The sequence below is a fragment of the Alligator mississippiensis genome, chromosome 3, assembly GCF_030867095.1.
Source record: "Alligator mississippiensis isolate rAllMis1 chromosome 3, rAllMis1, whole genome shotgun sequence".
Taxonomy (NCBI): domain Eukaryota; kingdom Metazoa; phylum Chordata; order Crocodylia; family Alligatoridae; genus Alligator; species Alligator mississippiensis.
The window spans coordinates 153,815,266-153,837,975 of NC_081826.1; the positions used below are offsets into that span (position 1 = coordinate 153,815,266).

General features: G+C 47.2%; 1 protein-coding gene and 1 long non-coding RNA gene across 4 annotated transcripts in view; one reads left to right on the top strand and one right to left on the bottom strand.

Moving 5' to 3' along the window:
• Positions 1-8,226, top strand: part of GAK (cyclin G associated kinase) — a 126,462-nt gene extending 118,236 nt beyond the window's left edge. For all 3 annotated transcript variants that reach the window (XM_006259256.4, XM_019490721.2, XM_059724549.1), the window contains one exon: positions 1,212-8,226. In XM_006259256.4, the coding sequence (XP_006259318.2) occupies positions 1,212-1,313 (102 nt within the window). In that variant the 3' untranslated portion in view covers positions 1,314-8,226. The remainder of the gene's footprint in view (positions 1-1,211) is intronic.
• A 9,869-nt stretch (positions 8,227-18,095) lies between these two features.
• LOC132249113 (uncharacterized) lies at positions 18,096-22,195 on the bottom strand. Its single transcript, XR_009460511.1, has 3 exons — positions 22,045-22,195; positions 21,145-21,358; positions 18,096-18,584 (listed from the first exon to the last, which is right to left on the bottom strand). It is a non-coding gene; the product is annotated as an uncharacterized LOC132249113 (long non-coding RNA).
• Positions 22,196-22,710: the final 515 nt, after the last annotated feature.

Below are 22,710 nucleotides of genomic sequence, written 5' to 3' on the forward strand. Positions count from 1 at the left end.
ATGCAGCTCTCATTGTTCACTCAGATTTTCAGGCATTTTTTTAACATCCACAGAGGTTAGGATTAAGGAGGTTCCTTTTAAATGAAACTTCAGATGTTGGCACAATCCTGTAGCACGTTTTGCTGTTGGATATATAGGGCCCTATTTTTTTTTTAGGCACATCTGAGGCAAATGAGTTAATTGGGAGGGTGCTCTGTCTGCATTGTATCATTATTGTGCAGAAGATTCCTCAGACCTATTTTAGACTGAACTCCTTATTGAGACAGAGCTGTCTATTTTTGTGCAATTAATACTGAAGTTTAGGGGCTTTCTTAGTTGCAAATGGATGTTCCATCAGAAAAACTTGGCTCTAGTGCAGAAGGATTTAATGCCATTCTTGGAAATAACCCTTAACTCTTTTTTCCTGTTGTGCTAATGCAAGAGCTGCCATACAGTAGCTTCTAGAGCAGGTGTTTCAAACTCAATCCAGACTGAATCCAGACTGTAGGGGCTTCTCCCAGGCCAGATTTGTAGGGCCCTGTTGTCTGGCCCTGGTGGCAACTGAGTCCAGGGGTATGCTGCTGCATGGAGTTGTGCTTGTGCAGTGTAGAGCCATAGGCATGTGTAAAAAAAGGAGTTGGGGCGTGGGGAGGCACAGAGCTCTAGCCAGACAGTGGCATGGAGCCATGGATGTGCAGTGGTACAGAGCCAGTGGCAGTGTCGGGAGTATGCAGTAGTGCAGAGCTGAAGGCCATTGTTTGACGCCCCTGTTCTACGGAGATTAAATTTTGAATTTTTAGGAGCTCCCAACTGAAAATGAAAATTATGTTGTCTGGCAGTTCCTCTAAAATGAGAGACTTGTTTAAGTACAACATCAATTACAGTGAGTAGATTAGATTAAAGATTTGAAACGATACAAGCAAACTCATAAACTGTTGATAATGTTTAGAATATGACTTTTGAACATACGAAGACTTTCATGGGAGGGGGAGGAAGGGAGACGCTTTTCTGTTTGGTTGCAAAAAGCTACACATTTATAGCACACTAACAAAGGTAAACATAACGTTTCTGTTATATAAAGTGTGTATCCAATGCACTGGTCCTAAACCAGACAGGAGGGTGAGTTTTTTTTTTTTTTTTAATTGGTACAGCAACAACTTTCTTTCAAGCCCTACTTTAGTTCTTAGTGCCTTTGTTTTCAGTCAGCCTCTCATACATTTTCTTGTTCACAGGCCACAGGACAGCCTTATGAACAGTATGCCAAAATGATCTTCATGGAGTTGAGTGATGCATGGTCAGAGTTTGAAAACCAAGGATCAAAATCCCTTTTCTAAAAGTTCACCTTGCTGTGATTTTCAAAACGTATTTGCTACAGAATGGAGTCCAGCGCTGGTAGTCTGACCTTACCGTCTCTGGGATTTAGGAAAGATTTTGTTCTGTATGATGTCAGCAGTGTGTGAAATCATACACTTTAAATATGAAGATGCATTTTATAAAATGTAGAGTTTAAAGCATTACATATATGCACTAAAAAACCCCAGCTGTTCAGTTCTTCAAAATCATAGCCTGGAAGTCGAGATTTTCATTCAGTTTTAAATATGGTAAAACAAATTTTAATGATGCCCACTGAGATTTGATGTTGGTATCCAAGAATAAGACATTCCAAACCCAGTGATTTTTTTGTTTTCTTAGAAAATAAGAGACGACCTCAATTTATGGTTCTGTTACTTTCAGTAGTTCTTGTGATTTGAGTTTGATGCTTGCCTGTCGCCTTACTCCAAGTGCTTTAGCTCTATCACAGTGAATTTGCTCAGCATATCTTTTCTTGAATCTATGTGAGGTGTACATTTTCATCTGTATTTTGTGTACTCAATCTGATGATCATTCTGTAAATAATTAAAATATTTTCTGATAATACCTGTGTTCCTTACAATGAATTGACAGTTACTTAGCCAAAAAGTTCCCAGTTGTGGGAAAGCCTGCCAGGGTGGTTCTTGACTTTTTTTTTTCATATCATGAATTTGGAAATATATCTTGGCTTTAATATAAGGACTGCATGTTCTGTTTTTTTGTTATTTATTATGAATTTTTGGAAGGTAATACTGTGTGATTTAGTGCTTATTTTCCTAATCCTATGAATTGTATGGTTTGCTTGTCTTTTTTTTTTTTTTTCAGTGGAATGTGCCTTCCATTGGTTTTATAAATACTGTAATAGAAAAATAGTGTCATTTATTCTGAAACTTGAATTGTGAGCACAAAACAGTTTACTCTGATTTTGTCTGTTTTAACTGAGTAAATGTTACATCATTAGCTGTCCTTGGAAAGCATTTACTGTGCTTCCAGATTCCTTTTGTGGCATGTTGAGTAGTTCATTGATTTCTTTTTTTTTTTTTTTTTTAAGTGCATGGATATCTGTGTGTACAAAAAAACAAACACCCCTGGTGTATAGTGTATCTCATGCCTGATGTACACTGTACACTGGCTAGTACAAGACTTGTAGAGAACCTAGCTTGGGAACAAAACTTGCTGCATTATTTATCATCCCTTTTATGAAACTCAGTTAAATGTTAATTCTTCAGTAATGTTGGGATAATCGATTACAAATTATTAACACCTATTATACAGCATTGTACAACTCCAGACAGCAAATCTCACCTCTGACACGTTTGCAAAAGGTTTTCTGAATGTAATATTTAGGTTTGGTGGCAGTTCTTGAAACTAACACTGTTGCTTTTACCATCAAAGTAACTATAAAGGTATTTTTTATCACTTTGCCATGGTCTTCCTTTTTGGTGGTTAACTGAGAGAAGCTGTGGCAAAGTCAAAAGTTGTACTCTTTCACTGAGTAGTGTCCAAACAAAAAAAGCTAGTCAAACCCCCCAAAGTGAATGACATTACATAAAATGAGCTTTTCCACTGCCAAATCCACATCGCAGCAAGGGGATAGAGATGATTTATGGACACTTTTTTCAACTCAGATATAGCTCAGTTAGTTGTCACCTTTGTGTATGTGTATACTCAACTACTGTTAAGTTTTTAACTAGAGGAAAGGTCCGAGGTTATTGGATTCTTACCTGTAGCACAACTCGAAAGCAGACTTCATTTAATTGAATTGCTAGCTTATGAAAGTATATCTGCCTCCCCTGTGGTCTGATACAAGCTAGCATTTGGGTACATCATAGTTTTAAATGGGAGGCCTGCTTTCATGACGGGCCTCTACATAGGGCAGAAATGTTAACAATAGAAGGACTCTTACACCACCTAATTGCAGGTTTGTAAAGTGCAGGACAAAAGGTAGGCAGATGCAAGGCTCTGCGATGATTGATATCTGGGTTGCACTTTGATATGAAATAAGGAGACATCGATCATAGGATTGATATGAAATAAACAATGCAGTACCAAACAGTGCTGCTTTCTTAAGAGAAGGAAGGAATCCTTATGCTCAGCATGCATTCCAGGGCATTTGAGGACCTATGTATCTTTTTAAAGGGACACAATAAAATGTGGGGTATTTAAAGATGTTGATAGAAGTGAAAACTCAAATTGTGACAACTGGAAAACAAACTTTCACTAATTTCACTAATCTTTTTGTTTGTTTTAAATTATCTTTGAGTGTTTGATAGCACTTTATGTGCAGTTGGTTTCACCTGCTTTGCTCACACAGCATTTTGGATAGGTGTTTATGGCATTGAGAGTTAGCCGTCAGGTTTTCTTCCCTTTCAGAAGAATTGATACAGTAACTTGAACACATACAGGAACAGAAGCACACATCATTTTAAAATGTACCTAGATTTCAAGTCTAGTGTTCCCGTAAAGTTACAGAGAATTAGGGAGTATAGTTGTGGATTTTTATGAATGAGCAATTCTGAAACTGAAGATCTGGTAAAGCAAGGGAGTGTTGAGGCAGAGGTGGGAAATAAATCGTATTAGTTTTTCCACCTTCAATTGTTATATTGTATTGCAGAGAATTAATCACCACAAGCATTGGATGAAATGATTCTGGGGTAGGGAATGATCTAGCAAAATAAGGTACAGAACAGATAAAAATGAATTAGTGATTCTTACCAGGGAAACTTGCTTTTTAATTATTATTGGATACAAGATATGTACAGAAGTTTTTAAATTTCACTTAAAACCGCCTTAAAAACCTTCTAAGCTGTATCTCTTAGGGTCTCAAGGAAGAACATTTCAGATGACAATTGCTCTGACCACTGACCTGAAACACTTATTGAAGTTGTTTGCTTCAGAAGAGAACACGGTGATTAAAACCACGTAAGGAAGAGTGCAGTGATGCCTACATAATGGTAAAGGCTCAGATTTCATGTGCAGTTACTTATCTGGAAAGGTTAAATGCTTATATGAAACTCATTAGCAAATTACAGGTAGACATCTTAATAGAAGGGGAACATTTCAGCTACTTTTAATGAAAAGGACCAGCATGGCCTAGCAAATCCAGTGAGAGTTTCTTAAGATGTAATGAAAGGCAGTTGGCTGTTGAGCATGATATGTAGCAATGCCTGTCTGACTGGTTTTTCATGTCATCCAAACCATCACCCTTGTCTCAGCACCTCCCTATCCATAACAAGAAGCTGAAAGAAGTTTAGTATAGGGCAGGGTGCAAATTGGTTCATGAGCTAAGATTTACTGGATGTGAAGTGTGAGGGGGAGGAAGAAGTGGGGTAGGGGGTCAAGTTTTGCACTTTAGTCTGATTTTATATTTTTAAATAAACTTTACCCATCTATAATCCACATGGAAATGCAGTTGCCCAGGAGATCCATGGCAGCAGGGTCAGGAAGAGCATCTGGTGGATACAGGTTCATAGAGTAACCTTACATTAGTGTGGTCCAGCTGTGCTCTTGGCCTATACACTTTTAAAGTGAAGCAATTCAGTAAGTGGCCTTCATCTTCAAAGGAATGGAGGCCTGTGGTTCTGAAGGAGGCTAGCAGGGTTTGGTTAGGTGATGTCTTTAATATCAGGCTATGTTCACTTAAATAACCCAACAGAGAGAGGCAACAGGGAAATAATTAGATCTGCAGTTTTCCCATCTTGGTAGGCAAGCTCACTGAATGCTGTGGTCCATTCAGGCATTAAGAATGCAACATACCCACCCTCCAGCAATGTCGTGTCATCCTCCTCAGCTATGCTCTCCATTCATACTGCAAGTGGCTTCTTCTGACTGTACTGGAGGGCCTGCTGAGTCCTCTGTCATATGCAGAGTGGCTGTAGCAGAATAAAGTGGTCAGGGATTCAACTCTTACTAAATTCAGGAGTGTGAGATTTAAATGATGAAAAAATGGCCCATGGGCAGTGGCAGTAGGGAACCTGGGAGCAGCATTTACTAGGTTTTATCATTTATCCATGGCCACATGTTTTATGGACTATTTATTTTCAAGTAAAATATGGACACTCAGACTTGTACGAGAAGCAGTGTTTACCCTTAGGATAGCACTATGTAAACCTGTTCCCTTCAGCCTTTGAACCCTGATCCACAGCCTCTTGAATTGAGATGAATTAATATCATGTGAGAGTTGAGCATCTTTACAAATAAAAGGAAAACAGCTCTTCTGCAAAGGCTTGAAAGTTTAAATGGAGTGGATGGACTGTGCCAAATGGAAAAAAGCAAGTAAGTGAGAAGATGTAGCCCACGGCAGATCTATGAGCTTCTGACTACTAATGAGATCAAGCGGCAGAAGGAACATCTTGTTCTCTGCACAGCTTGGGGAGGAGTAAATGCAAGATGTCATTCCCAGGTCTTAGCTGTGTTGTACCTTAGTGCACTCCATCCCCTTTTTCTTTTTAATTCTTGGTTTGCATAAGAGCAGGTTCCAAATCTGGGAAGTATTAATTGCAAGGGCTGTAGTTAAATTGATTGGGAGATGCAGTGCTGCTTGATTAACCAACTCATCACATCGGCTGTGTGGGTTTTGAAGCACACTGAACAAGTGCATTTTATCTTTTTGCCTGTTAACTAACTGCCTATTTAAAGTGACCTCCAGCATAGGTTGCTGGAGTAGCTAGACCTTCCCTTATTGATTCCACTGTTTCTCTCCCTTTTTTCCCCTCTTAGCATTTCATGCTAATGCCTTTTAGTCTTTCAGGTAAATAAAATGGTTGTCAATCAAAAATCCATAGATTTTAAGTTCTCTGTTCATAGAAGTGTCTGTAGTGCACTGCTATCAAAATCTGCAGACTTAAAAACAACAACAAAAACAACAAAAAAAACGAACCCACACACAAACCCCCTCCCTCCCCCCCCCCCCCCCCCCCCCAGCAAATTTGAAGGGAGCAATGGCTTTTGGGATTTGAAACAAATAACTGTTGCCTTGGAAGTGAGAGATCCATAGGAGAAAAGTCGGAATTAAACTTGCCTTATGCTACCATAAGAAAACAGGGGTCAAGAGTAAAATATTGAACCTATGCACACACAGGTGTGTCCCCAAGGGTGTGGAGTTCAAAATGATTCAGTGCATGTTGAGCATCATCTGCAAAAGGAAAAATGAAGTAGTACCACTTGACAGGCTGCTTGTGTGGTGAAGGGAGGGAAGAAGTAATCTGCCTTTCTTTAACTTTCAAGTATGTCAGATATGTCAAGTTTGACCTTGCATGGTTTTTGTAGAATACAGTATATTTACATTTTCACCCCCTGGTAACCATATTAAATTGTTAACAAATCTCTTCTTCCAAGCAGGTATTTAGATACAGACTTAAGTAGGTGAACCAAGGAACAGTTGCATAAAAAAGTTCCATCTGTTTTCCCACGTTGACAACAAGTTAAATTGACACCTCAGAGATAGATTCTTCCAGCAAAAAGGAGGTAGGCAAGACCTAGACTCATCGTAATTCAAACTGATCAGCCTGAGGAGTAGCCAGGAACACTTTCAAGCCTGTTTTATTCATCTGCAGGACTGGCAGATTTTCCTTTGCACCTTATTTAAGAAAAAAGAATGAACTGCCATTGTTTTAATGCTTACTAGCTAGATGTCTTGGTTACCTCAGTCATTCCCTGTCTAGGTAGTGTGTGTTTTAAAATTCTTACCACAAGCAGAATGTGAGTTCTTTTCCAAATGCAGAATGTGCTTGCTTACTGCTCTGTGCTAAGGATTAATGTTTTGCACAAATAAGTAGGGCCTGACTCACTGAGATGCTGAAATCCCCACTCCATTTAAAGTTGTTGGGATGACTGAATGCTCAGTGTCTCAAGATCAAGCTTTTGCTTTCTCCCCCCACCCTCCCCAGCCTATGGCAATATAGGTCTATGTTATCAGTAACCATCACTTCATTTGCTGCTCCTGAAAAGTATTTCAGGGTTCTTATGAGTGGTTACTTATTCATCTTTTTAGCACCGTACTTAATTTTCCAGATATAGCTGCATCATGAATACTTTAATATTGTAAATAGTTGAATCCATAAAATTCTGCCCTGCATCTTTTTAAAGGGTTGACCAATCCTTTTCTGTCAACATTGTGCAAGTAGTAATCTGCCAGAATACAAGAGCAGACAAGTTTCCACAGTTTCAGCCTTCTCCAGTGCAGAATTCTTTTAATTACCAGAGATACAGTATTTGGAGGATGTTTAGTTTATGGTCATAAGGTACTGAAAATAGTATACTGAAATCAGCAGAACGTAAGTGAGCTATGGTTCTCATCTTTGTGGATCTTGTTAAATTTGCTTATCCCTTGCTGTGGCTAAGCTTATTGCCAGGCCGGTGGTTATACTGCTCTGGATGTTAAAACCAACACTCCAGAAATAAAAAAGAAACTGTTTTATGAAGGATGCATTTTGAGAACAGCTTTTTGATAGTATTACAAAAGCAGGATCGAGAGGCATTGTAAGCACTTCTAGAAACTTTGTTAGTTGTATGTACTGTATATTTGCAATTTAGTGTTCTGGAAGTGAATGTCTAAGTGGTGAAGATCTAGCACAATGAGATACTTCCTGTAATTTCATGTAGTTGCTCTGTTGTACTTTCTATATTTGTGACTTCCTTCAGAGAGTGGAAGGACAGAAGGGAAATTTGAGCCTTATTTTTGGCATAGTTCATCAGGAAATGCAATGTACTGAAGAATTTTGCTACTAGTGAAATGAAAATCTTTACATGTATGTATATAAAGGAAGCATAGTTTAAAATTTTAAACCTTGTAAACAAATTAATAGATTAATATTTGGCACAGTGTCCTCAAACAAACAAGATTTTGCTTTGAAATGTATCAGTTTAATCAGTGATCAATTAAAACAAATCAAACAATTTCTGTCTGTTTCTTTCTTTAATAAAGGAGCAATGAATTAAACCAACTGAACATTAAAACCTTATTCCCACAGGCACTTTGATGTATGGCTCATTATGCATTTGCAAATGGCCATCTACTTAGTGTTCTGTAGATGGGTAAGGCTCATGCACCATGGTCTGCTATTGCCTAGGACTCTCACCAGTTATACCTCTGAAGGAAGTAAAACTTTTACCCCTGATGCTTGAGGTTTTGGCCCTGCAGGCCAGATGAATGGCACAGATCCAGTCCATGGGCCAGATTGGGTCCTGCGCTGCCCTAGCACGCAGACCATGGCCTGCAGTACTCCCTGCATAAAGCAGGTTGAGCACCCCTGCTTCATCTTAATCTGAGAGGCAGGATCAGATCTGAGGAGCAAGATGTTAGAAATACTCTTGATTGACACTTACATGTGAAGCTGTGAAAGGAAAAGGAGGCAAAACTACAAGGCTGTTTTTAGAACAGATTGCATCCTTTGTGTAACCCTGAAGCAGGGGCCTCTGTGCCCAGTCTCTCTCTGAAGTCTGACTTGAAACATCAGCTCCGGTAATGAACCTCTTCTCGATGGACTTTGCTTGCCTCAAAGTTAAGGAAGGAAAGAGGCACCTTTTTCCCAGGTGTGACTGACTTGTCTCCCAAGGACAAGGAGCTGCCATCAACATCAGTGGAAGTCTCTACCTAACAGGGTAATTAGGAGAAGCACACTAGGGTCAGGTGGGCAGGATTGTTGCGGAGGCGGGCAGGGTGCTTCATCAAGCTGGGGAAGGCCGCCTTATTTTAACCTTCTGGCTGATGATTCCCAACATTCAAAGGAGCAATTTTGGCCCTGTAGAAATCTTGAGCTAGGAGGAAACAGGTTCCTTCTAGCAGTGTCTGCAGGACACAAGCTGGGCATGTGCCAGGGGAAGCATGCTGATTAGGAGACTAAGAAATACTTCTGGTCTAACCTTGTTTCTTCTTCTATTTTTAATTTAGATCACCTGGCCTTGAAATGACCCTTCCCATTGGGTGAATCCTAGCTGCCAACTTGCTTCCTGATTTCAGGTTCCCCTTGCCAGCCCGACTGGATGGAATGGGGTATGCCAGCACTCAAGCAGGTAGAAACTTGAATACTTATGGGAGATATTTATTTATCTTCTTGAGTATTAACACAGAATGTTTTGATGACAAGCAAAGAGGAAATAACAGAAATGAAGACCTGAGACAGCAGAGAGATAATAGCAAAGAGGGGCCATATGTCCGTGTGAAAGCTGCAGGCATTTCCCTGTTTCTTCCTAAAAGGGCCAACTAGAAAAAGGCAGGCAGTGCCAAAATGGCAGAGAGGATGGGTGAAGGGAAAATAGCTGTAAATGGCAAAGAAAGGGTGTGTTATGTATCGGGCCAAAATGCCATGTTCCAAAACACTTGAGTCATGTGATCTCCGTGTTTCAGGATAACTAGAGGTCGACAAGTGCTGCATCAAGATCTGGTTGCTCTTTAAGAGCACAGCAGTTTGGTTACCAACAGGTACCCTTGTCTGGAAGATAAGAGCTTCACTGCAGATTAGGAATTTGCTCAGTCTGATCATCTGTGGTAATCAAGTGAACATGCAGGTCTCAAGTCATGGTGGGGAGCCCTCACGGCAGCATCACTGCTTCACATTTTGGGTTTGGCATTTGCAGAGTGGGAGCAGGAAGACAGGGATATGCTTCCCACCATCCTTCTAAGGAGCACTGTGACAGCGGGATTAGATGTGAGCGGTGATTCTAAGGTCACGTTTCCCTCTTTCCTCTCCTTTCTATTCCACCATTCCAACTGTTCTGACTTCTACCTGCTTCCTTCTCTCCTGGAGAAAGGAAATGAAGCTATTTGTGGGCAATGACATAGGATATTCTGACTGTGTTATGGGTTTGTTGTATGTCTTGTACTTTTTCTTCTTAAAGCTAGGAAGAGAAGCTGGTAGTTTAGAGAGATAAAAACAGTTGATCCTCTTTTCTAGATCCAACCGTCTCCTGTTTGGGTGTTAATGAACTAATTTGACTCTTAATCCCTCTCCACAAGGAAGTTGGATGAGAATGCAGGAAACTTTGAGAGGAGAGTTTTCTCCAATCCAGAAATTAATTCCCGACTAGGGAGAAGATTGTCCAAAACTGTTTCTTCCAGTTTCTGTGCACAATACTTACCCTGGCCAACCTTGCAGACAGACAAATTATGTATTACAACACAAAGGGAGATGTTTTGTTTTGCAAAAACAGTAAAATATTTAGGTCATAAGAATCCCATGGCTTGTGCTATAATGGCTCCCATGTCATAAAGTAATGAAAATAGAAAAGGGAAAAGAAGAACGTGGAGAGAGATTTTCCTTCTTCCTCTCCTTTACCAGTTTTAAAGAATTTTGGGGGGATTTTAATTTCCCAATTCCACATGAAAATTCAAATGTCTCTGATTCTGCTTCAGGACAAACTTAAATTTTGAAGCAAAGCAGTTCCACAAGTTGGAAATTCTGGTTCAGCTAGTTCTGGAGTTGAGCAATGCTAAGAAGATTCAGTTCTGGGCTTTTTTCTTCAAACCAAGCAGCTGCAGCTCCTCCAGCGAGCACACTGATAACTCTGGAGCCTGTGGACTCCTAGGCTGATAGCAACCCCTAGCACATGGAAGGAGACACCCAGGCTGCTGGGAACAAGCAGGGGCTGTGAATCCACTGAATCCAGTCACTCTCAGTATTATTGGGAAGGGGATCCCTGCTAAGGCAATCAGCCTGAGACATGATCTCTGTGATCCCCATGTTATGGCACAGCAGCACCCGACAGCCAGGGTCTTGTGGAAGGAGACGCCATGGTCATTTGAGCTGTGCACCCTCCTGGTGAGTAGGCACCTCTTAGGGAGGCTGGGACAGTCCTTTCTGCTGTCAGCCTCAGGGGCCCTGAGATGGATGAGAGTGGGATGTGGTGGGAAGGGATAGTGCAGGGCTCCATCCCAGGAACCCTGTCATGGGAGAACACTACATGAAAACCCTCTGTACCTCCTCCTTCCTCCCAGTAGCCCCTTTTCTGTTGCAGTGACTCCCAACAAACTAGCCCACAAGGGTGGGCAAAGACAAGGAGTTGAACAAGATGGTCCTGCAAGAACCTGTCCTTGGGGCCATCATAGGGCACCCACAAGACGCGATAAGATGCAAGTACCCGCAAGCTGAGCAACACCCAGACTGTCCTGCCCCTCCCCCCCCCTTCCCTTGCAACCCAGCCTATGAGAGAGGAGCAGGTTATACTGAGTGACCCACAACCCTTTGGTTGGCATCGTTGACTCCTGGGACCTCCAAGACTGGTCCAAATGTCCCACTGGCCCTGATGTTCACACTTGTGTAGGAGGAGAAATAGACTGGAAAAGGGGGAGTTCAGGACAGCTTGAGTCCCTTGTCAGTTTGTGGGAAGAGGGGAAGTCCTGTAATAATTCACCATCTTTCCCCACAACCTTCCTCCTGGTGGGTGCAGACAGAGACTGATCAATCATACGTACTTCCTGTGTGCCAACCCCATGCTGTGCTGGGCTGTGCAGGAGAGGGGAGAGGAAGCCCTGTAGCTTAAGTATGTCAAAGCAGCCTTGGTGGAGAGGATCACAGAGAGTGAGAGCTGGTGTTAGCCACTGTGGGCATGGAGGGAATGAAAGGAAGATGAGCCAGTTGGGAAGGGATGGTGAGGCAGGAGGGGCAGAAGAAGGTGCCTGCCTGGGTCTAAGGAAGGGGTGCAGAGCAGGGAGAAATCCTGGGTTGAATCACTCCAGGACAGTGAAAATGGGGCTAGAGAGCAAGTGAGGGTGGGGGCAGGAAGGAATAGATTGTCCTAATGGTGTCTGAGAGGAAATTAGGAAGGAGGAGAGAAAGCAGGGAGAGGGAGGGCAAGCTGAGTGAGCAAGGGGGAATTGTGAGGGGAAACCCAGCCATGTAAGAGATCTTGCTGGCTGGGCCTCTCAGCTGCTCATGGAGATTCACCTTGAAGCCCAGCAACATCTTTGCCTGCAGCTTGACTGCTGTCTGCAACTTCAGGTACTGCGACCCCTGCCTGGCTCCCTCAATCTCGGTGCTGTTCAGGGGCTGCACATGCCACTTTTCCCAGTGCATGGGTGTCTGTTTCCAGGGACTTGATGTTGGTGTTGGAGGGAAGCGAGACGAGGAGCAGGGCCCCATGGAGATAAGTTCCTATTTTAGCCCTAATACCAACCAGCCTGGTGACCTCAGCTGGTTCCTTCCCATCCTGGGGGCCTCCCTTTCCATTTCTTATGCTTAGTGCTAAGTTTCTAGCTTTCCTGCCCACATTGGTGCCAATCGAGCCTCTTCTCTCCTGACAGCAAACTGGAGGTGGAGCCTGAATTGGAGTCTTGTCTCCTGAAAACCACCCTCCAGAGCACCTTAGGGTGACACTGAGCCCCACAGGAGCTGCCAGATGGATGTAAATCCTCTTCCTCCCTCTCCTTTTCCCCCCTCCCAACTTCAGTCACAGGAGCAGGAGTGACTCTAGCCCTGCTCCCTTGAGGAGCTGAAGGAGCAGAGAGAGAGGTGGGACAGCTGGAGGTGGGAGCTGCCCAGGGAGAATAAAGGTGCAGGGAGCTTTTCCCCTTTCTTGTATCCTTTGCATTCCTGTGCCTGAACTCTGTCCTGAGGCTTAGCTGCTGTCTACTACAGTGTGGCCCTCCTGTGGCCTGCTGTGCCCCAGGCCCTCCAAGGAGAAATGCAAAGCAAGGATAGCTGCAGGGGGTATAAATGGGAGAGGCCAGGAAGTGTCTAGGGTCTCACCAGGATTCCCTGTAGAGCACTCCAGTCACCTTGCCATGGGTAAAGCCCCAGGATGGCTCCATGACAGGGACCCTGGGCACTGTGCCCATGCAGGAAGCCTGCCAGTGACACATGTTGTACCTGGACAGGAGCTTGCAGTGCCTGCTGGAGTTGGCCCCTAGCTTAGGGAGGCTCCAGTACCTGTTGGAGGTGAGCATAGTATGGATGGGCTGGGTTTGGGAAAGACCGCCTTAAACCCTTGTGTTATACAGGAGAGAGTTCACAGGGAAGAGGAATCGGCCTTTTTCCCTGGTCAAAACTGATTCCTGAGAGACTGGCCTCATGGCTCAGGACCCTCCACCCCGTCAGGGGTGGGAAGGGGCAGATATCTGTTGCTTTCTGGATATGTTGTTCGTGATAGACCTGAGAAGAGGATGAGCCTGGTCTTGGGGCAGATGGTCTCAGCCCACAGAGGCAAGGACAGGTTGTAATAACTCTTGACTCTGACCAGAGAAGCAGAGGCTCCAGCCTGAGAAAATGTCTTGGCTCAGGAGAAGGGGAAGCGTGAGGATGATGGGGCTCTGGTGCCTCCTGACAATGTCCTGTGCCTCCCGCAGCACTTTAAGATTTGTATTAATCTGGACAACATCACAGAGAGAGCAAGGGCCATGAGGAGCAGCACTCCCCTTCTCCGCTGTGCCAGCCAGCTCCTCCCACAGTTTGAGGTAGGTGACCCAACACCCCCAGGCTCCTGACCTCAGGAGGAGTTAGGGCTGGTTCCAACAGGCTGTGGGGCCTGCAGATATGGGGGCTCTAGGATAGGAGGGAGTTGCCCAGTGGTTGCAACGTATCCCCCTGTTGCTCTCATCTTTGAGTTACAGACCTCTGGTCTTGGCTGAATGGAGTCCCCAGGTGTGTAGGGTCCTGTGCTTCATTCACAACTCCAGTGTTTCACACCTAGACTTAGGGACCCTCTTCTCATACTACAGCAGTAAGTGCAGTGAGTCCTTATGCAGGTCTTGCCCTAGAGCAGGGGTTCTCAATCCCCGGGTCAGCTGCTGGACCAGAAGTGGCCATGCACTGGCAAACCATGGCCCCCCAGAGCCAGGCAGAGAGGCCGTGGCTCCTTTCGCAGGGCCCATGGCAGTACAGGGTTTGGCCCACCCTCTTGCCTAGGCGGTGGGAGTATCCTTACCTGTCTTCCAGTAGAAATTCTGGCCGCGGTTTGCCAGGCCACGGCATAAAAACTTCGCGAACCCCTGCCCTAGAGCCTTGGTTCCCACCTCCCTTGTAGGCAGAGGGTCTTAGTGCTCTTACAGGGGCTGAGAGGAGGGAGATGTGACTATGTCAGTGCCAGGAGAGCCTGGGCTGAGACAAAGTAGGATGTGAATGGACTCTCCTCTTGTCTCCTTCCACTAGGACTTCCCCAACACCCAGCCAAGGATACCTGTGGGCAGCCCAGGGGTGGCATCCACAAGCTCCACACAATCCTGCTGCACCAGAGGGGCAAGGAAGCTGAAGCTGGCTAGGGCCCCCTATGGACATGAGCCCCCTCACCCAGATACCACCTTCAGTGGGAGGATGAGAGGCTTTGACCCCAGGAGCACGCAGATGGACACCAGTGCCAGGGAGCATCCACAGACCACGTGCAGGGACACAGACAGTCCCGCTCCCTGGCGCTGGTGTCTATCTCCGTGCTCCTGGGGTCTCTGGGCAGCAAGCAGCAACTCCTCTGCAATCCCTGCAAGATAGCCTTCCCCTGCCTTCGACCCCTTTTCCTGGCTCTGCTGGGAGCAGTGTCTGGGCTACAGGCTGTAGCAACCCTCCTGTCCCGCACAGTCTCGCAGCCCGTCCCTGGGCTTGGACTGCCCCTGGGGCCCCTCACCCATCAGGGAAACTAGGGCAGACTTCTGCAGTTCCCCCCTCCCCCCTCCATCCCTGGCTCTGCTGTGCTCACCCAGCCACACCCTGCTGCAGTCAGGTCTTCGCAGGCTTGCAGTCTCCACACAAGCAGTCCCTGCCTGATCCTGCCCCTGCAACCTCCCAGGCTGGAGAGAGGAACTGGATACTGTATCACTCCCATTACAGTCTCTACTGCAGCTTCAGTAGGGGGCTCCCAGGGACTCTGCGAGGGACCACTGTGTTGAGACTTTGGATCGGGTCTCTAGCCTGTCCTTCAGCCCATCTCTCTCGTTCTCTCCTGTGGGAAAACTGCTCCCCTCTTTTATCCAAGCCTCTCAGCCAGTCCCAGCTCAGGGCCCTTCCCAGGCTTTTCCTAAGGGCTCTATTTCAAAACTGTGCTGGGGTTAGGTCACCCTTCCCACTTCCAACAGGGCTGCTCCCAAAACAGTTTCACTTGCCCTCAGAGCCTACAGTGTCCCCTCGGGGACAAACTGTCTGTGCCAGGCAGCCCTTCCCATTCTTTTCAGGTGGGTCCATTTTTTTAAATGCTGCTACATCCTCCCCTGTGTCAAGGTTTGCTGTCCCAGGGAACCGGGCTGGATGCAGTCTGTCCCTTTGTACTTCCACGGCAAAGAGATGGAGACCTCGCTGCTGACTCCCGGGGCATTATATGTTAGCGGGGATACTCCTTTCCTTATTCGAATGGGCCGGGGTGTATCGAGCACTATCTCCTTGGAGCTAACTTCTTCAGTGCCATCAGGACTCCAACCCTGGTTGTGTGGGGACTCCAACTCCTGGTCCCAGTTAATATCGCCCTCCTGTTCCGCACCGGGGCTGCCTGCAGCAGGATTTGATGAGACTCCTGTCGTATTCTGAACCAGGCTGCTACTTTCCCTGGGCTGAGGGGAACCCCCTGGGATGGGCCCCACACTGGGGTCCACAGGGTCCTCAGGCTCCAAATGATGCCAGGCAACCCCAGTACCTAGGTCTAACCCTTCAGAATAGTCCTCTTCAGACTCACTATGGGACTTGTGCCAGCGTCCAGTGAGCTCACGCCCTTCCTGCTTTGCACAACGGATCTGCCGCCGTGTGGTACTTTTCCGTGGGGATTCATGAACCCCTTCTCTTGTCAACGGGGGTCCCATAAACTCCCCTACGGGAAGGAGCAAGTTCCTATGCACAGTCTCTTCTGGGCTCCTTCCACTTTTAGGGTGTATTTTGTAGACTGGTAGACTCCCAAATTGTCTTTCAATAACGTAAGGAGAGGGCCACCACTGATCAGCAATTTTGTGTTTTCCTATCACCCCAAGGTTCCTCAGCAGCACCCTATCTCTGACCTGTAGGCCTTGCGGACGCACTCAAAGGTCATACCTCTGCTTGTGCTGGCCTGTGTTTTGATGGGCAGCCTCCATTGCCAGCCGGTATGCTCGCTGCAGTTTCTCAGCTTTTGAGCATACTGCCCATATGATTCAGACTCATCCTGGTCCTTGGCAACCCCAAAGCAGAAATCTATCGGTAGTCAAAGTTCCCTTCCAAACATGAGTGAGTAGGGGCTGGCTCCGGTGGCATCATTTCTGGTAGTGTTGTATGCAGGCACCAAAAAAGCTAGGTGTTGGCTCCAACAATCCTTCTGTTCGTTCCTTAGTGTACCCAACATATTAAGGAGAGTCCGGTTAAACCTCTCTGGCTGAGGGTCCCCTTGGGGTTGATAGGGAGTGGTCCATGATTTCCAGATACCAGCCATCTGGAAAATTTCTCTTAACAGGTGACTTTTGAAGTTTTGCCCTTGATCAGAGTGGTGCTGCTTCTCATCCTGCTTGTACCCCTCAGTTTCCACACCCTCCATTATCCCTTTGTGAACATCTGTACCTGAGGTACTCATGGAGCTGGTGCTGCACAGCACTTTTTTGCCACAGGCTGGGAGAGCCTCCCTTTGTATTCCTGGCAGGACTCTGAAGCATCAGCAAGCCTCATCTGCCTGCTTGCACAGGTGGACTGGCAAGAACAGGGTGAGGCTGGGAGGGGTACAAAGCAAAGGGGGATTTAAAGTGGGGTGTGGGCATCTCATCACTTTGACCAACAGAGTACAAAACTGGCCAAGGACAAGGAACTGTGAAACTACTGCTGGAGAACTGCTATGGTCAAAATGTGTTTAAAAAAAAAAAAAAAAAAAGCATCTACACTTGTTTTATTTATCAGTTGCCATGCAGTGGTTTTGTAAATTAGGGCATGGAGGGCCAAGCTTTTTTGGCAGGTTTTCCACAAATTGGCTCTGCACCTTCTCTGAGTGCCACTCCAATCCCTTTCCTTTGCCTGATCTGCTGTTCTGCTTTCTGTGACAGTGCTGCATGCCACAAGCCAAGGCTGCCCAAGCCACTTGAAGCACTCATGCTGCAGGCTGGCCACCCCTGACTTACGGTATCATTCAGCTGACACAAACCTGGGGTTGTCAGGTTAGGGGCCCTTTGTGTATGAATGAAAGCATACAGTGATTAGCAAACCTTTGTAGTTTAGGCCAGGCCTAAGGAGTGGAAGCTGGGGTAGTTTAAAAAAGGGATCTGCATCACATGAAAAATGGGGCTTCTCAGTTTTAGGCACTTCAGTGGAACAGTGTATTTTTAAAGACAAATACACTTCCAGTGCTGACTGCAACAGTGATGCAAACTGGTCCCGTCAAAGATACCACCACAGAACCCTTGCTTCTCACACATTTCCTGGACCATCATAGATGCAGTAATATTACTCAAAAATACAGTTGGGTTGGTTACCAAGGACTGTTTCATTTGTTTGGTACGTAGTGCCATGGAGCTCTCTTCATTTGCAAAGAACTTTACAAACACCAGTCATCATGCCATTCTTCTACAGCACTTGGGTCTCATTCACTGCTAATGTAAATGGGAGCACATCCGTTAACTTTCATGGCACTCTTCCCAGTGACAGCTGAGAGGATTCATCTGCCGAGTACTTATAAGGTCATCTCTGCCTTCTCATCTAGCACCTTTCTAGCAAGATTTTTTAGATTTTGGCTTTCAGCTTGTATAGCATTCATTCCCAAAGTGTTTGACTGATGTAAGAAGGCAACAAACTGCTCTTGAATGCAGGTCCAGTTAATGTGACAATGGGGAGAGAACCTGCAGGTATTTAATTATAATAGATATATGGTGTTTTTACTACAGTTGTTAAAGTTCCAGAGCAGAGAAATAAGATCAATACTAAGGATTTTTATTCATGGAAAAGTAGGACATACAAAAACTGAATATCACTAATAGCAATGTTTGGTATACGTAACACCCTTTCTCTGATGGGACTAGGGCCATGCAAAACTTTCGGTGTGTGGCAAAACTGGTCTACGCTTTGGTCTTGTACAACTCTAGCCCTTCCCCTTCTAAAAATGTGAGTTTCCTGTAGGAAAACAACTTGGGTTTTTTCATCATATGCAACAATCCTGGTAAATATTGCATGGAACTCTACAAACAGAATACATCAGACTGATGTTACACAGATCTGTGACGGTTACTGAAATTATTCGTGGTATGCATGGACTTGCTCCAACTTCTGTTGATCTGGGTGGGAGCTGGAACAGGACATATACAGGGGCAGATCCAGCAGAGGTGCTTTGGCTCCACTTCAGACAAAAGCAGGGGGCAGGTTCTTCCTCTCTGCTCTGTTCCCTGTCAGTCCAGGAGCAGCCTCAAGGGCAAGGAACAAAAAAGTTACACACAAACTGGTTTAAGTGATCAGAAACTGGTTTAAACCTGCAACAGAACAGAAGCTTAGTACACATAAACCAGTTTCAAAATAACTAAAACTGGTTTAAGACTAACCTAGTTGAATGTATCATCAGATTTAACTGATTTAGGTCAAACCAGTTTATGAAACTTCTGTTCCAGACCCCTTCCTGGTTCAAGTTAAATTGCAGTCCCCCAACATCCAAGCATGCTTTGCAGCCCTGGGCTGGGCTGTGTAATATCTGCTTCAGAGAGCAGGGCTGGTCCCACCCTTCTGCTCCCTAGCCAAAGTAGCGAGGGCTGGTTGACAACGGAGCAGGGAATGGGCATAGAGGAAGAAAAAAACTACTTGGTGGGGTGGGGGGGGGGGCTGAGCACATGTGTGCACGCCCCCCCCACCAGCAGGTAAGTTTGTGGGGGAGGGGAAAGGGCTGAAGGGGGGAAGCAGATCGAGGCCTCAGAGGTGAGGTAGGGAACGAGGCACAGGCAGGAGCAGGGGCTGAGGTGAGTGGAGCCCTGGTCAGGCTGGGTGGTGGGACAAGTGGAGGTCCAGGGAGCACATGCCTTCCCAATATGCGTGGGGGGCAGAGGCGGCTGCTGCACTGGGATATGAGTGCTGCTGCCCAGAGAGCAGCATGACACCACATGCATCCCACCACTGGGTGGGCAGGGGCCACGATGCAGCCCAATAGTGGCAGACACATGGTGTTGGCCACCCCTGGGGCAGCTGCAACAGGGAGCAAAGCACAGCACAAAGTGGCAGCCACGTCCACCCTGTGCACAGATTGAGTGGGGCACATGCCCCGGAGCCACTGCTTGTCCCACCACCTGGCCTAGCTGGGGCCCCACTCACCCCAGCCCCTGCTCCTCCCTGTGGCCTGCTTCCTTCCTTGCTGCTAGGGCCTCAATCTGCCCCCACGGCAGTGAAGGATGGAGGGGCTGGGGCAGGCACTGCACAGCTGGGGTGTGGCACAGGACAGAGCTGTGAGCAGCTTATTCGGGGGGTGCCTGGCATGGGGAGAGGGTAGAAGCTCCTGATGCGTGTACCCCAGGAGGGAGTGGGGGGTGCGTGTCCCGGATCTGTGCACAGGGAGAGGGTGAGGGCAGGCTGCCACTGGGGGCAGCGCCAGGCTCTTTCCAGTGGGGAGCTGGGCCAGGCTGCACTTGGGGTGGGCAGTGGTAGCATTGTGAGGGGGGCTATGGTGAATTTTGGGGTGGCAGCAGCCCCCCCCCATTCTCTCTCCCAGTGCCACTGTGCGTCCTGAGCACAGCCTGGCCTGGCCAAGTCCTCTGTCAGAAAGGGTCCAGCACTGCCTCTGGCCCCAGCCTACAGCAGCATCCCGCCCTTGCTGTGTACACAGATCTGGGGGCACATGCCGCCCCCCCCCCAATGCTTCCCAGGGTGCATGTAGTGGTGGGAGCCATGCCCTCTAGACAAGCCACTCCATGGCTCCATTCTGTACTATGGCCCAGCTGTGCGGTCCCAGCCCCAATCCCAACCTCAACCACATCCCCACTCCTTTCCTCACCGCTGCATGCACACCCCTCCCAATCCCTACTGCAGCTGCCCGGATCTAGTGGCCAGGCTGTGTTGCAGCGCTGCCCCACATTTGTGGGTGCTAAGCCCCATTGGCCCTGGCCTTCAGCCACCTATGTGGGTGGGAAACCCAGCTGGGGACTACATCTGGGTCTGCTTGGGGAGGGAGGGGTAGGCAGCCCCTGCCAGACTTCCCCACTGGAGCAGAGGGGGCATGGGCTGGCAGAGGGGAGGGAGGGGTGTTTAAAACCCCTCTCCCACAGGCATGGGACCCTAGCTGGGGTCTGCTTAGCAGAGGTGCTGCAGCTCTTGCTGGCTATTTTCCACTTGCCACTGGAACAGAGTTGGGGGTGGGCAGAAGCCTGGGAGGTGCTGGACCCCTGCCCAGGAAGGACCTGGGTTGGATCTCATGTGGGCCATGGTGGGGGGGTTTAAAGTGTCCCTCCCCCTGGGCTAGGGCCTGGCCACCCCTTCCCCCATTTGAGCAGGGTGGGGGTGAGAGGGGGTATGGAAAGCCTTGGAGCTTCAATCCCTTCCCTTTGGCAGTGGCTGGAAGATGTGTTTTAGCACCGCACCTCCCCCCCCCCCCCCCCCCCCCCCCCCACACACACACACACACACACAGCTTCTGGCCTGAGCCACTGCAGGCCTGTGGCTGCATTTCCTGAATCAAAAGTGAATGTCTGTTCACTTGCTTCTCAGTTTAATCTTTGCATCTTAAAATAACCTTCAAAGACTGAATCGATTCAGCCTCAGACTTTTTGACTCTGTACTTAGCCAAGGAGGCCTGCCTGCTGCTTGCTGCCCCCTGCTGAGTCCAGCTTTTCATGCAGACTGGTTAGAGTGGGAATGAGCAGTTCTGGAGCTCCACCTATATCCAGTGGAGCAGCAACAGTGGTAGGTGTTTGAGTGAGGAAATGGGAGGGACGTGCTTCTGAGCATGAAAGGAAAAGGACAGGATCAGGGTCGGGGAAGGGGTTGTTACCTGGTTGTGGGATGTAAAGAAGTCCCTGACTGCTGTTCCTGTAACATGTCTACCTGCCTCTGGTTGCAGAGGGAAGCTGGGAGTCATCCTTTCAGCACCAGTTGCGGCACCCAACTTCACTGAATCCTGGATCCACCCATGGAGCCATACACATTTCTGCCTCTGTCAGCCTGGTCATGGCATTTGCAGCTCCCATCTACTATTAGCTACCACCCTGCAAAACAAGGTACAAGTGTAAAGTGGCTGGAAATACCTTCTTCATGGTGTAATAAATCTCTGTTTCAATGAAGACCTAGAGTGCCCCGGTGGCAGCTCATTGCTCCTATTTATTGATTAGGTGAGTGGGAGGCAGGGGCCCAAACATTCTTTGGCCCTTGTGGCGGGCCAGTAGGGGGCACTCCTGCATTGAGCCACCCACCTCACTGTGCCCGACCACCTTCCAGGCTCCGAGTGCCTCCCTGGGGCCACTCCACGTCTGGCTGACCCCCTTCCTGGAGCACACCCACTAGCCTGGGAGTTCCACTACCACCACCCAGGGCTGGGCTTGATTCTGGCTCTGTGCACCCTGGGAAACACAGGCCTAGTAGCCCTCAAAGGTACTTGATTCACTTCAAGAACTTAAGATGCTTCCCTCAGTCAGAAGCATAAATAGTGGTCTCCCTTAGTCGGCCAAACCAAGGGGACCCCAAGGCATAATCTAGACCCACTCCCAATAAGTCTCCCATACTAGGTAGAAAGGAGAACTTTGTTGGTTACAAGGGTAGGGTTAGAATAGGGTACAGGGTAGAGCAATATCAGAGAAATCCCATAGAGCAAACTCCCCTGGCTGGGTAGCCTTTGATCACGCATCTGAGTTACTGCAAGCTATATATCTAGCTAGATCTTGGGTAGAATACTCACAAGTATCATCCAGATGCAGGTGAAGATTTCCTCTGAAGGCAGGCAGTTCCCTGATCATGAGTTTTGAGAGAGAGAGAAAGTTTCAGATGGTTCAGCTCTTCTCTCTCCCTGAGTCTTCCTCATGGCTGCTGCCCCTCCTCCTGTGCAGTCCTTAACTTATATAGCCCTTGTAACCTCATTTATCTGGTCCAATGGAGGCCAGCACCTGTTGGCTGTCAGCCAACCAATTTGAAATGCATCACTAGTTGCTGGGCAGACTGGCAGTTCCTAGCTCCTCAGGGAGCAAGCCCCTCACCCAGGTATGTGACAGCAGTCACGTAGGCAGAGGGAGCAGGTTTCCCCACTCCCTCAGGAATGTATCCAGCTCAGGTTACCTAAAGAGATAGGGTAAGGTGTGATTCCTCGGCTGGGCCCATCCTAACCATATTATCACAGAGCAGAGTTTATGGAGAGAAACAGAGGTGGCCTTCTGCCACAGCTCTTCCCTCCCTGTTTTCAGAGCTTGCTTCTTATAGCTGCCAGAAGAGTTTCTGAATCTCCTTCCAAGAATGCTCCTGTACTACTATATGGGACTGGGCTTATCTATACCACAGCTCAGGCAAAAAAGGGGGTCCATCAGTGGTGGCAGAATGGCAACTCTGGGGGGTTTCCAGTACTTGGATAGCA